The following is a 12,438-nucleotide window of genomic DNA, read 5'->3' as shown; positions in this document are numbered from 1 at the left end:
TGTTTTAATCCTGCTCCACAGTTAGCCTCAGAAAGCCCTTCTCCCCTCATGACTGTGTTTGTGCTTTACTCATGCACCTTCCTGTTCTTTCAAGGGAAGCATTCAGTTACTCTTTCTGCCCTAGGTCTGCGGCACCATTACTGTACCTTGCCTGTGTGTGTATATATTCCTCATGTTTACACTCAAGGAAACATGGAATAGAGCTAATCTGTGTAGATAAGAGTTTAGGAAAAGGACAATGGCCAATAACTACCACTGTAAGCTTCTAAGAATTATTTCTGTAATGCCAAGTATATGACTTGTTATGATTTGCCTTAAAATATTCTTTATTTATACATAGGAGGGATTATGATTAGTAGCTAGAAGAGTTTTACTCACGCTTTGGGGCTGCCCACTCTCTGGGTCAAAAATGTGACTTTGAGGCAAGAAAGGCATTCCTTTGTGGTGGTTTCCTTCAGAGCACTCTACTATATACTTGTTTTAATAGTTGTAAAAAAGTTTCAGGTGTAAGAATTAATTAAAAATGGACTAAAACCTAAATATAAAAGCTAAAACTATAAAGCTTTTAGAAGAAAACATAAGGTAAATATTTGTGACCTTGGATTTAACAACATATCCTTAGATATGACACTAACAGTGTGAGCAAAAGAAAAAAAATTACATAAATTGGACTTCATTAAAATTAAAAACTTGTATACATCAAAGGACATTATCAATAAAGTAAAAAGACAACCTAAAGAATGAGAGAAAATACCTACAAAACATATATCTGATAAGGGTTTTTTGTCTAGATTATATAAAGATCTCCTACAACTCAATAACGAAAAGACAACCCAAATAAAAAGTGGGCAAAGGAGTTGAACAGACATTTTTCAAAGACAATATATAAATGGTCAATAAGCACAGGAGAAGATGCCCAACATCATTAGTCATGAGGCAAATGCAAATCAAAACGACAATGAGATAACACTAGACTGGTGTTATCTGGAAACACTAGTGTTATCTGGAAACACTGGAAAATCCCACAGCGGAGGAACCTGGTGGGCTACAGTCCATGGGGTCGCTAGGAGTCAGACACGACTGAGTGACTTCACTTTCACTTTGCACTTTCATGCATTGGAGAAGGAAATGGCAACCCACTCCAGTGTTCTTGCCCGGAGGATCCCAGGGACAGGGAAGCCTGGTGGGCAGCTGTCTTTGGGGTTGCACAGAGTCGGACACGACTGAAGCGACTTAGCAGCAGTATTGGCAGTAATCAAAACATGGGTAATAACAAGTATTTTCAAGGATGTGGAAAAATTGCTAGCATACACTGTTGGCAGGATTATAAAATGGTTCAACCATTGTGAAAAACAGTTTGCTGGTTCTTCAAAAAGTTAAATACAGAATTAGCATATGATGTAGCAATTCTACTCCTAGGTATATACCACAAAGAAGTGAAAACAGGGACTCCAGTAGATCCTTGTGTATGCCAATGTTCATAGCAGATTTATTCATAATAGTTAAAAAGTAGAAATAACTGAAGTCCATCAACAAATGAATAGATAAACAAAATGTGGCATGGAATATTAAGTCATAAAAGGAATGAAGTTCTGATGCATGCTATAACATAGGTGAACCTTGAAAGCATTATGCTAAGTTATATAAGCCTGCCACAAAAGGGCAAATGTTGTATGAGTTCATTTATCTGAATTATCTAGAATAGGCAAACTCATACAGATGGAAAATAGATTAGAGCTTACCATGGGCTGGAGGGGACTTCCGTGGTGGCTCAGATGGTAAAGAATCTGCCTGCAATGTGGGAGACCCAGGTTTGATCCCTGGGTCAGCAAGATCGCCTGGAAAAGGGCATGGCAACCCACTCCAGTATTCTTGCCTGGAGAATTCCATAGACAGAGGAGCCTGGTGGGCTGCAATCCATGGCGTCGCAAAGAGTTAGACACAACTGAGCGTCTAACACTTTCTTTCACTTTATGGGCTGGGGGGGATAGGGAATTGGGAGGTATTGCTTAGCCAGTTACAGAGTTTCTGTCTGGGATGATGAAAAGCTTTGGAAACAGAAGTGATGGCTGAACAATATTGTGGATGTAATTAATGCCATGAACTGTACACTTAAAAATGGCTTAAATAGCATATTTTGTGTTATATATTTTACCACAATAAAATAACCCAAAAAACTAATTGTCAAAGGTTTCAATAAAAAACTTAGTAATACTCAAGTCCTATTGAATATTTGGTATTTTGTCATAATATTCACTCCAGTGTTCTTGCCTGGAGAATCCCAGGGACGGGGGAGCCTGGTGGGCTGCCGTCTATGGGGCTGCACAGAGTCGGACATGAATGAAGCGACTTAGCAGCAGCAGCAGCAGCATATTGAAATATAATAACTGGTAAAAATTATTTATAGTTTGAGAAATAAGAAGCAGACTGAAAGTTTCAATTAGTTTTTAAAGATATTTATTTATTCATATATTTGGCTGCACTGGGTCTTGGTTGTGGCATGTGGGATCTAGTTCCCTGACCAGGGATCAAACCCAGGCTCTCTGCATTGGGAATGTGGAGTCAGCCACTGGACCATCAGGGAAGTCTCTCAACTATAAAAAGCAGTATATCTCCATACTATATAACATTTTAGAAAACGACTATATTATTTTAGAAAATATCTCACACTGCCACTGGACTGATTGTATCACAGAGCTAAGGTGATTTGGTAATTCTTAAGTACCAACAAAGGTCCGTCTAGTCAAGGCTATGGTTTTTCCAGTGGTCATGTATGGATGTGAGAGTTGGACTGTGAAGAAGGCTGAGCGCCCAAGAATTGATGCTTTCGAACTGTGGTGTTGGAGAAGACTCTTGAGAGTCCCTTGGACTGCAAGGAGATGCAACCAGTCCATTCTGAAGGAGATCAGCCCTGGGATTTCTTTGGAAGGAATGATGCTAAAGCTGAAACTCCAGTACTTTGGCCGCCTCATGCAAAGAGTTGACTCTTTGGAAAAGACTCTGATTCCGGGAAGGATTGGGGGCAGGAGGAGAAGGAGGAGAAGGGGAGACAGAGGATGAGATGGCTGGATGGCATCACTGACTCGATGGACATGAGTCTGGGTGAACTCCGGGAGTTGGTGATGGACAGGGAGGCCTGGCGTGCTGTGATTCATGGGGTTGCGAAGAGTCGGGCACGACTGAGTGACTGAACTGAACTGAACTGAATTGAAGTACTTATATGAAGTGGCAGTTGTAGGAAAGGGACAATACTCAGGGTCAGAAAATCTGAGGTTGATTCTCAGCCTGAGACTTATTTGCTGTAAGTTAAAAAAAAAACCTACACGTTATTAGCCTCAGTCTTCTCATATGTAAGATGGCATAACTGTTCTATGTACTTTAAAAATTCAATAAAACAAGATAAACACACACACATACATATATGTATGTATATATGTAATTGCCAGCAGAAGCAGCTACAAGGTGGCAGAAACTCAAATGTCCGTTGATGGATAAGTGGAAAAATAAAATGTGTTATGTACATATGATGGAATATTATTCAGTCTTAAAGAGGAAGGAAATTCTGACACTTGCTACAATTGGGTAAGCCTGGAGGACATGGTTCCAAGTGAAATAAGCCAGTTACAAAAGAACAAGGACTATATGATTCCACTCACGTGTGGTATCTGAAGCTGTCAAATTAATAAAGTAACGTACTGGTTGCCAGGGGCTGTGAAGAGGGAGAATGAGAGGCTGTTGTTTAATGGGGTTAGAGTTTCAGTTTTACAAGGTGAAAAAGGTCTGCAGAGTCATTGCCAGCAATGTGCATATGGTGATGGTTTAAGTCGCCAAGTCGTGTCTGACTCTTGCGACCCCATGGACTGTAGCCCGCCAGGCTTCTCTGTCCATGGGGTTTTCCAGGCAAGAATACTGGAGTGGATTGCCATTTCTTTCTCCAGGGAATCTTCCCGACCCAGGAATTGAACCCAGGTCTCTTGCATTGCAGGCAAATTCTTTACTGACTGAGCTATGAGGGAAGCATATACTTAACACTAAAAATGATTAAGATGGTAAATTCTATGTTATGTGAATTTTACCACAATTAAAAATATCAGTCCCAAATATGTATGTGCTCAATAAATATGTATTAAATACAAATGACCTCATAACAATGAGAGGAAGATCGCAAGGGAGAGAATGCCCTGCCAATGTAACTAAACATATAGACTGAAAATTGCCCATGTTGGAGGAGCAATTTCATATTAGTATATGAAATTATGACACAGTTTGAGCTTTTTAATTATCAAAGAGTTAAACATTTAAAATTTGAGATACATTTTAATTACTTCCACCTAAGGCCTATAAAGTAATTTTATTTTAAAACAAGGAATGGAGGGGAAGTTTCAGCCTTAATTGGAGACAGTATCAGAAATAATAAATCTGGCTTACAATATCCCCCTGGCCACTTAAAAAAATAAAAAAAAATTCGATTCTTCATGGAAGCACCAGCTTTTTGAGGCTCAGGACAAAGTTGACTGAGCTACGTTATTACTGGGTCAATTCACGAGGCATGTAGAGCTCTATGTGGGCTCCAGGCAGAAAGACACAAAAGAAGAAAACAGCCCGGGCCCTCTGGAGTTGACAGCTCATTTGGGAACATGGCCTAGATACACACAGACGTGTGCTTGCACGCACATCACACCCAAATGAAACAGTCATCCAGCACAATGAACGACAATGTCAGTAGCAAAAACTGAGTATACAAATGAAGGGTGGTGTCAAAGCTGTTTTTGACAAAACCTTCTTATTTCAAGAGATCTGTCCCTAAATAGAAAACTTCTCAAATCCCTTGAAAATTGTGACAAAAAAAATTCCAGGTCCAATGGACAACTCATGGTTTTTCAAAGCCAAGCCCACTTTTGATTACATTCTAAAATTAACATCTACAAAAGAAAAACAAAAGAAACTTTTTGAAAACAAGTTTACCTTATAGTCAAAATATAACCATCCTTTGGGACATGTTCCATGTTGTTTTGGAATATCTTTCTTTTTTTCTATGACCCAAACCTTTTTTCGCTTACAGATGCTAGGCATAGAAATTGAACACTCTTCACTCGCCCAGAGACCTGGAAGGAGAAAATGGTTAGAAATAACAGGAAATAATGGTGACTCTGTAGAAATTCTGTAATGGTCAATTTTTTTTTTAATGACTGCTTTGGTTTACTATACTTTTTTAAATCTGGAAATTGAACTATATTTAACTACTAACTATAGAGTTCTCAGTGACAAGAGCTAATTGGGCAAGATGCCAAATCAGTAATTCTAATTTAAGAATGTAGAAATTTTGCAAATGCAAGAAAAATGCAAACAAATACTGGAAATGAAATCACAGCACTGTTGAAATTTTTAAGAACATTTGACTTGTTTAACAAAGGATATTTTCATAGAGTAATATTTTTGTTTTACTAAGAGTGTAAGCTTTAATCAGTTGTTACCATGTGAGACTGGGGGCCTGCTATTTCCAGATCTCCTAAATCTTTAATAAAAACCAGAAAATATGAATTTTTGAAATATTAAGATAAATAAATATTCTTTGTTTTAAAGTATTCCACTTCAAGGTAAAAAGAGGAAAAAGATTCTAAAATAATAGATGATGATTTCTACTCTAATTCTTAAAAATATAATAATTTAGAAAAAAATTTTAGAAAAAATAACTCAGGAACTTCCAAGGAAGAAACACTTTTCAACACTGACCCTTGAACAAAACACGCACTTGTAGAGACATGCCCTCCAGGAAGATGTATCCCAAAGTCCTCAGTCTCTTAGAAAATAATTAGAAAATCTTTATTTTCAGAGTAAAGGTTATAGAATGTATTTCATTAGCATCCAAGTCCTAAGTTCCAGAATAGGACAAGGATACATGTAAACTGCAAGGGAAGCTTCTGTTTCCTAGTGTGAGGGTATGAGCCAAAAAGATATTGGCATTTTGAAGGAGGGGCTGGAATGCTATTTTCAATTCAGATTAGCCGCTATTCTTCCAGAATCACAAACAGCCTTTCTGTAGGCTGTTGTGACACCTGCTGGCAAAAGCGAGCTGATTAACAGCATGGTTTTTCCTCTCCTTTCTCTGTAGTTGGCCTTAAGCCGGAGATTGCTTTCCATATTTTTACTTCTCCTGACTTGGGAGGATCTGTTAGGAACATCATTACCTTTTATTGGATAGAAAACGGAATGGATATGAGTGGACAATCAACCCCAATAACGCTGCACTGATGCATAGAATAAAAAAACCATCTTAGACATACATGTACCTCTAAATCCAACTGACAGGGAGTTGGTGTTCTAAGGCAAGCAGTAATTAAGGCCAAATGTGTAAAAAACAAGACAATGAATTCAAGGAAAATTTTTCTTAGATGGAAAAAATTTTCAGAGGTTAAAGTTCTGGCCAATTATACACTGGATACTACAAAGAGATTTTTTTAAATGGGCCCATATTGAAGTTTCATAGAGAATAGTATTAGGCAAGTTTTTGACCCATTTCAGTGGGCACATTTTTGGTAGTTTTGGTTCAAGATGAAGGACTTATCTAGATGTAAATTATTTTTAAGAACATGAATGTATGGAACAAGCTATAGGAAACTTAAAACTTAAGACTGATGAAATTAAACACACGCAGTTGAAAAGCAAAATAACCAAACAGAAACTTCTCACTGAATTAATGCAATTAAAAGGAGACTTCAAGTCTTCTGAAAATTATGTTTGCATTATAAACCCCAAAATGGATTAATAAAATAACCTGTTATGGATGAAATGAAGCCACACCTCTGGCTCTCATTAAGGCCCATAGATCTTTCTTTTCCTTTGTCCCAGTTCTGATATATTACTGGTGATCCATCTCTCCAACTGCAAGAAAATTAAGAAATTAAAGGTCTTCTCTCATTCTGCACATTCAGTCTCTAACACCATTTTTGGAGTTCTGGGGTATGGACTGGAGGCATAATTATTTTATTAAATTAAAAAAAATACTCATGTCTTTAGTTAGGGAAATGAAAATTTGTAAGTTAAAGATAATGTTTGAAAGCTATTCAACAAATTAACCACTAAGATCTAGTCCAATCACTCTGCAAATAAAAAACCTGTCAAACAGGGTTAAATGCAAATTAATCTAGGTCCATACCGAAATTCATCATTGGCTCTTTCTTCTCGAAGTCCAATCCACCAATTTACACCATACTTTGATAGCTATTTAAAAGAGAGAGAGAGAGAGAATGTCAGCTTTTATTCTACTTGTTTTCCCTTTACACTATTAAGATTAATGGGGTTGCTGTTAATAGCTTTCTATTCTTCAGTATTTTACCCAATTCTTTAAAGAAGAGTACACCAAAGCCAAGCATCTTGAGAAAACCTGAAACTTCACTATTCTAAACTACTCCCTCCTCATTATAGAATAAAATTGGAATCAAATATTTAAAATAATTTTAGTTTCATATATAACTTTGTTACAATGTTTCTTATATATGTGAAAATAAATTTTCTAACTCTCATAGTAGGGATTTATAAAGTAATATTGTAAAGTGAAATAGAATGTGAATCCCTTTTTAAACTAAAAGTTTAGTGACTTATTCTCTCAATGATTTATAAAAATTTACTGCAAAACCACATCACTTGAAAAACAATTTGAGGCATAAAGACCTCAACAGTAAAAAGAACTTGTATTTTAGGCATTAGTGAAAGTGAAGTCACCTCTTTGTGACCCCATAGACTGTAGCCTACCAGGCTCCTCTGTCCATGGTATTTTCCAGGCAATAGTACTGGAGTGGATTGCCATTTCCTTCTCCAGGGGATCTTCCCAACCCAGGGCTCGAACCAGGTCTCCCACGTTGTAGACAGATGCTTTACTGTCTGAGCCACCAGGGAAGTCCATAATTTAGGCATTAGTCTGATTGTAAGTATTAGCACTCTCCCCCATTCAAAAGGAAACTACAGTATAGGACAAAAGAATACTGCAGTATTTCCAGTGTTTGACAACTAGAAATTTATCCTTTCTATATTTTATTAATTTATGCCATTATTTATCACATAGATCTCAGTACAATAAAGAATAAACTTGAAACATCATAGACGTGCATGTGTGTATACACATTAGACCAGATGTAATACTGGGCTTATGACCCAGGAAATTGAAATTCCCTCTTCAACTATAAAAGAAGAAGCAGCATTAAGGATTTCTCTAAGGCCTCTAAATCAATATTCTTTATTGTGTGTGTGCTGTGTGTGAAATGTAACTTAATTTTTTATGCTAAAAACCTGTTAATTTGAAGGCATTATACATTTAAATTTTCACTTTCATTTCTTCTATAAAGACTTGGAGATGCATTTAAAAAATATATTTTTTTCCCATGTGAATTTCAAGTCATCATACAACAGAACCTAATAGCTCTCTAACATTCTGATTTATACACGAGTATTTTTACTCCTTAACCAGTGTGGCGGTCTGCCATATCAGCAATTTGTGAATAATGCAAGATGGAGCAACTGTAATTTTGGCTCCCTGAGGTGTTGTTTCATGGACATGTTCTTACATGCTGAATTTAGGCTCCTATTGTCAGCCTTTGGAATGGGTCCATGGAGACTGGCTGTGAACTCAGTGGGAGAACCACAACCATTTCATTCAATCTAAAGAGGTCTCGTGTGCAACAATAGTGGAAATCACGGTCTGATTGTTCATTGCCCCAATTAAGGATCTCTAAAGAAAAATTACAACTACCACATCTTAAGTGGCATATTTATCACCACCTCAATTAAAGCATGGTAATCCTCCACATGGTACATCACAACCTGTTGTGACGTGGGACAGAACTTCATAGGTCAAGTTAGAAGATACTCAGAGTAAAAAATTCAATGAGAAAAATAGATGTTGTGAATTTCAGTTTATGTGTAAAACCACAACAATAAAAGATACTAGTATTCTTTTGTATAAAAAATGTGATACAACTATGGACTTCATCATATCAATTATGCTTTGTTACAAGCATTCATTATAGATAGTATTATATAGGAAGAACACTTACCATAAACAAATAACCCACAGTAATATCCAATATACTAATCTACAAAGCAATATAAGGGAGAACAACCTGTTATCTCTTAAAATGTTTCCATAAAATAGCAAAACCAAATTATTTTAAGGATTTAAAACACCAGATTTTGGGCGATGACTAATAGATTTGATATATTTTTGTCAGAAATTTTTTGAAATAAAATTGAAAAAATAAGAGTAAATTGCAATTTTGAAATGCAAATATTTATTGCACAACACAACATAACAATATAGTTCATGTCAAACAACTCATAAAGTGCTCATGGTTTTTATTTTTTTGGGATTGATCTGACCAATAAGATGACTCAAAAAATTTGTTCTCAAAAATTCCCTTGTGGTCTTCTGTTAGTCAAATAGGAAATTATGCCTCATCACTTTTCCAGGATGAAAACATTCTATTAAAAAAATTCTGCTTCAGACATTTAAAAAACTGCATCCAGCTTTCTTTCCCAATTATTACTTCTTCTACTCCCCAAAAGAATGATATTTTTGTCTTTCATATTTCTGAGTTACTATTCTTTGTAGTTTGAGTGAACTCCGGGAGATTGTGATGGACAGGGAGGCCTGGCGTGCTGTGATTCATGGGGTCGCAAAGAGTCGGACACGACTGAGCGACTGAACTGAACTGAACTGAACTGATTCTTTGTAGAGAAGGTATACAATGCATATGTAACTTTAAAAATATTTAATTACTTCTATTCTTCCTGCTGGAGAAGGCAATGGCACCCCACTCCAGTATTGTTGCCTGGAAAATCCCATGGATGGAGGAGCCTGGTAGGCTGCAGTCCATGGGGTCACTAAGAGTCGGACACGACTGAGCGACTTCACTTTGACTTTTCACTTTCATGCACTGGAGAAGGAAATGGCAACCCACTCCAGTGTTCTTGCCTGGAGAATCCCAGGGACGGGGGAGCCTGGTGGGCTGCAGTCTATGGGGTCGCACAGAGTCGGACACAACTGCAGTGACTTAGCAGCAGCAGCAGCAGCAGCATTCTTCCTTCAATTATAGGGTGGGTGTGCCACAAAAATGAGTGGTATGATCTCTACATGTTTAGTTCCTCATCCAGAACTTCTGGACTGACCTAAGAAATGTAGGTCACCATAAATACTATCACTATCTTGAACAAAAATTGCCTAATAGCTACAAATTATGCAGGAGGAAGAACTGCTTTAGAAATATACGGCATTCTTTTCTCTAAATTGATACCCTTTCCCTTTGGCTCCCTTGCCCCATTCTGTGTCTCCCCATCCTTTACTCTCTGATAACTTCCTTCTGTAGCACACTGTGGTGTTGAATCCGTCAGCTGCTCACCTGTAATACTGAAAGAACATTCTGTATCAGCCTGGTCATAGGCTGGGTAACACTTTTACCATCTAAGACACCACAGGATTTGTCTGGTTTGGGATCACTAGATCTAATCCTCAACTCTAGATCATGGCACTGGCTATGCCTTCTTAAATGGCTAAGCCCATGGGGTTTTACTATTCCATTCCATGAGCGGTATTAACTCTGCCATTCCCACTGGCTTCCCAACCACCAAAGACTGAGAGAGTGAATTAAGGAAAAGGTGAAGAGAGAAGGGTACAGAGGTTCTCCAAAGACCTAAGCTTTGCTGGAAGGATCAACCAAGTCCTTCACTGTTCATGTCTGAGACAGAGCTGGCAGCTGTCATTTGGGGAGGGATTTTATATTATTTTTAATTAATTAAAAAAAATTGAGGTATAGTTCATTTACAATATTCTATTAGTTTCATGTGTATAAGATAGCCATTCAAAATTTTTTACAGATTATACTCCACTAAATTTATTATAAAATAATGGCTATATTTCCCTGTGCTGTATAATATGTCCTTGAAGCTTATTTATTTTATACATAGTAGGTTATACTTCTTAATCCTCTACCCCTATCTTGCCCTCCCCTTTTCTTCTCCCCACTGATGATAACTAGTTCATTTTCTGTATCTATGAGTTTGTTTCTGTTTTGTTTTATTCATCATTTGTTTTATTTTTTAGATTCTACATATAAGTGAAAACACACAGTATTTATCTTTCTCTGACTTACTTCATGAAGCACAATACCCTCTTGGTCCATATATGTTGTTGCAAATGGCAAAGTTTCATTCTTTTTATGACTAATATTCCACTGTATATATATGACACATCTCTATCCATTTATCTGTTGATGGACACTTAGATTATTTTCCTATCTTGGCTATTGACAAAACATGGTCCCCTGAAGAAGGGAATGGCAAACCACTTCAGTATTCTTGCCTTGAGAACCCCATGAACAATATAAAAAGGCAAAAAGATATGACACTGAAAGAAGAACTCCCCAGGTTGGTAGGTGCCCAATATGCTACTGGAGAAGGGCTCAGTAAAGAATGAAGAGGCTGAGCTAGAGCAAAAACAACACCCAGTTGTGGATGTGATTGATGACAGAAGTAAAGTCTGATGCTGTAAAGAACAATATTGCATAGGAACCTGGAATTTTAGGCCCATGAATCAAGGTAAAGTGGAAGTGGTCAAACAGGAGATAGCAAGAGTGAACATCAACATTTTAGGAATCAGTGAACTAAAATGGACTGGAATGGGTGAATTTAATTCAGATGACCATTACATCTACTACTGTGGGCACGAATCCCTTGGAAGAAATGTAGGAGGACTTATAGTCAACAAAAGAGTCCAAAATGCAGTACTTGGGTGCAATCTCAAAAATGACAGAATGATCTCTGTTTGTTTCCAAGGCAAACCATTCAATATCACAGTAATCTAAGTCTATGCCCCAATCACTGATGCCAAAGAAGCTGAAGTTGAATGGGTCTATAAAGACCTACAAGATCTTCTAGAACCAACACCAAAAAAAGATATCCTTTTCATCATAAGGGACTGGAATACAAAAGTACATAGTCAAGAGATACCTGGAGTAACAAGCTAGTTTGGCCTTGGAATACAAAATGAAGCAGGGCAAAGACTAACAGAATTTTGCCAAGAAAACACACTGGTCATAGCAAATACCTTCTTCCAACAACACAAGAGAAAACTTTACACATGGATATCACCAGATTGGTCAATACTGAAGTCAGATTGATTATCTACTTTTCAGCCAAAGATGGAGAAGCTATATACAGTCAGCAAAAACAAGACAGGGATCTGACTGTGGCTCAGATCATGAACTCCTTATTGCCAAATTCAGACTTAAATTGAAGAAAGTAGGGAAAACCACTAGACCATTCAGGTATGATCTAAATCAAATCCCTTACGATTATACACTGGAAGTGACAAATAGATTCAAGGGACTAGATCTGATAGACAGAGTGCCTGAAGAACTACAGATGGAGGTTCATAACATTGTATAGGAG

At 37.3% G+C, this 12,438-nt stretch overlaps 1 protein-coding gene across 3 annotated transcripts in view; it reads right to left on the bottom strand.

Moving 5' to 3' along the window:
• The window catches only part of PLA2R1 (phospholipase A2 receptor 1), a 142,159-nt gene that overhangs the window by 23,521 nt on the left and 106,200 nt on the right, over positions 1 to 12,438 (bottom strand). For all 3 annotated transcript variants that reach the window (XM_044934832.2, XM_025276141.3, XM_006073133.4), the window contains exons 18-20: positions 7,157 to 7,221; positions 6,776 to 6,882; positions 4,966 to 5,105 (exon numbers count right to left, since the gene is read on the bottom strand). In XM_044934832.2, coding sequence (XP_044790767.2) covers positions 4,966 to 5,105; positions 6,776 to 6,882; positions 7,157 to 7,221 — 312 coding nt within the window. The remainder of the gene's footprint in view (positions 1 to 4,965; positions 5,106 to 6,775; positions 6,883 to 7,156; positions 7,222 to 12,438) is intronic.

This window comes from Bubalus bubalis, chromosome 2 (genome assembly GCF_019923935.1).
Source record: "Bubalus bubalis isolate 160015118507 breed Murrah chromosome 2, NDDB_SH_1, whole genome shotgun sequence".
Lineage (NCBI taxonomy): Eukaryota > Metazoa > Chordata > Mammalia > Artiodactyla > Bovidae > Bubalus > Bubalus bubalis.
This window is presented reverse-complemented; position numbering and strand designations above follow the sequence as displayed.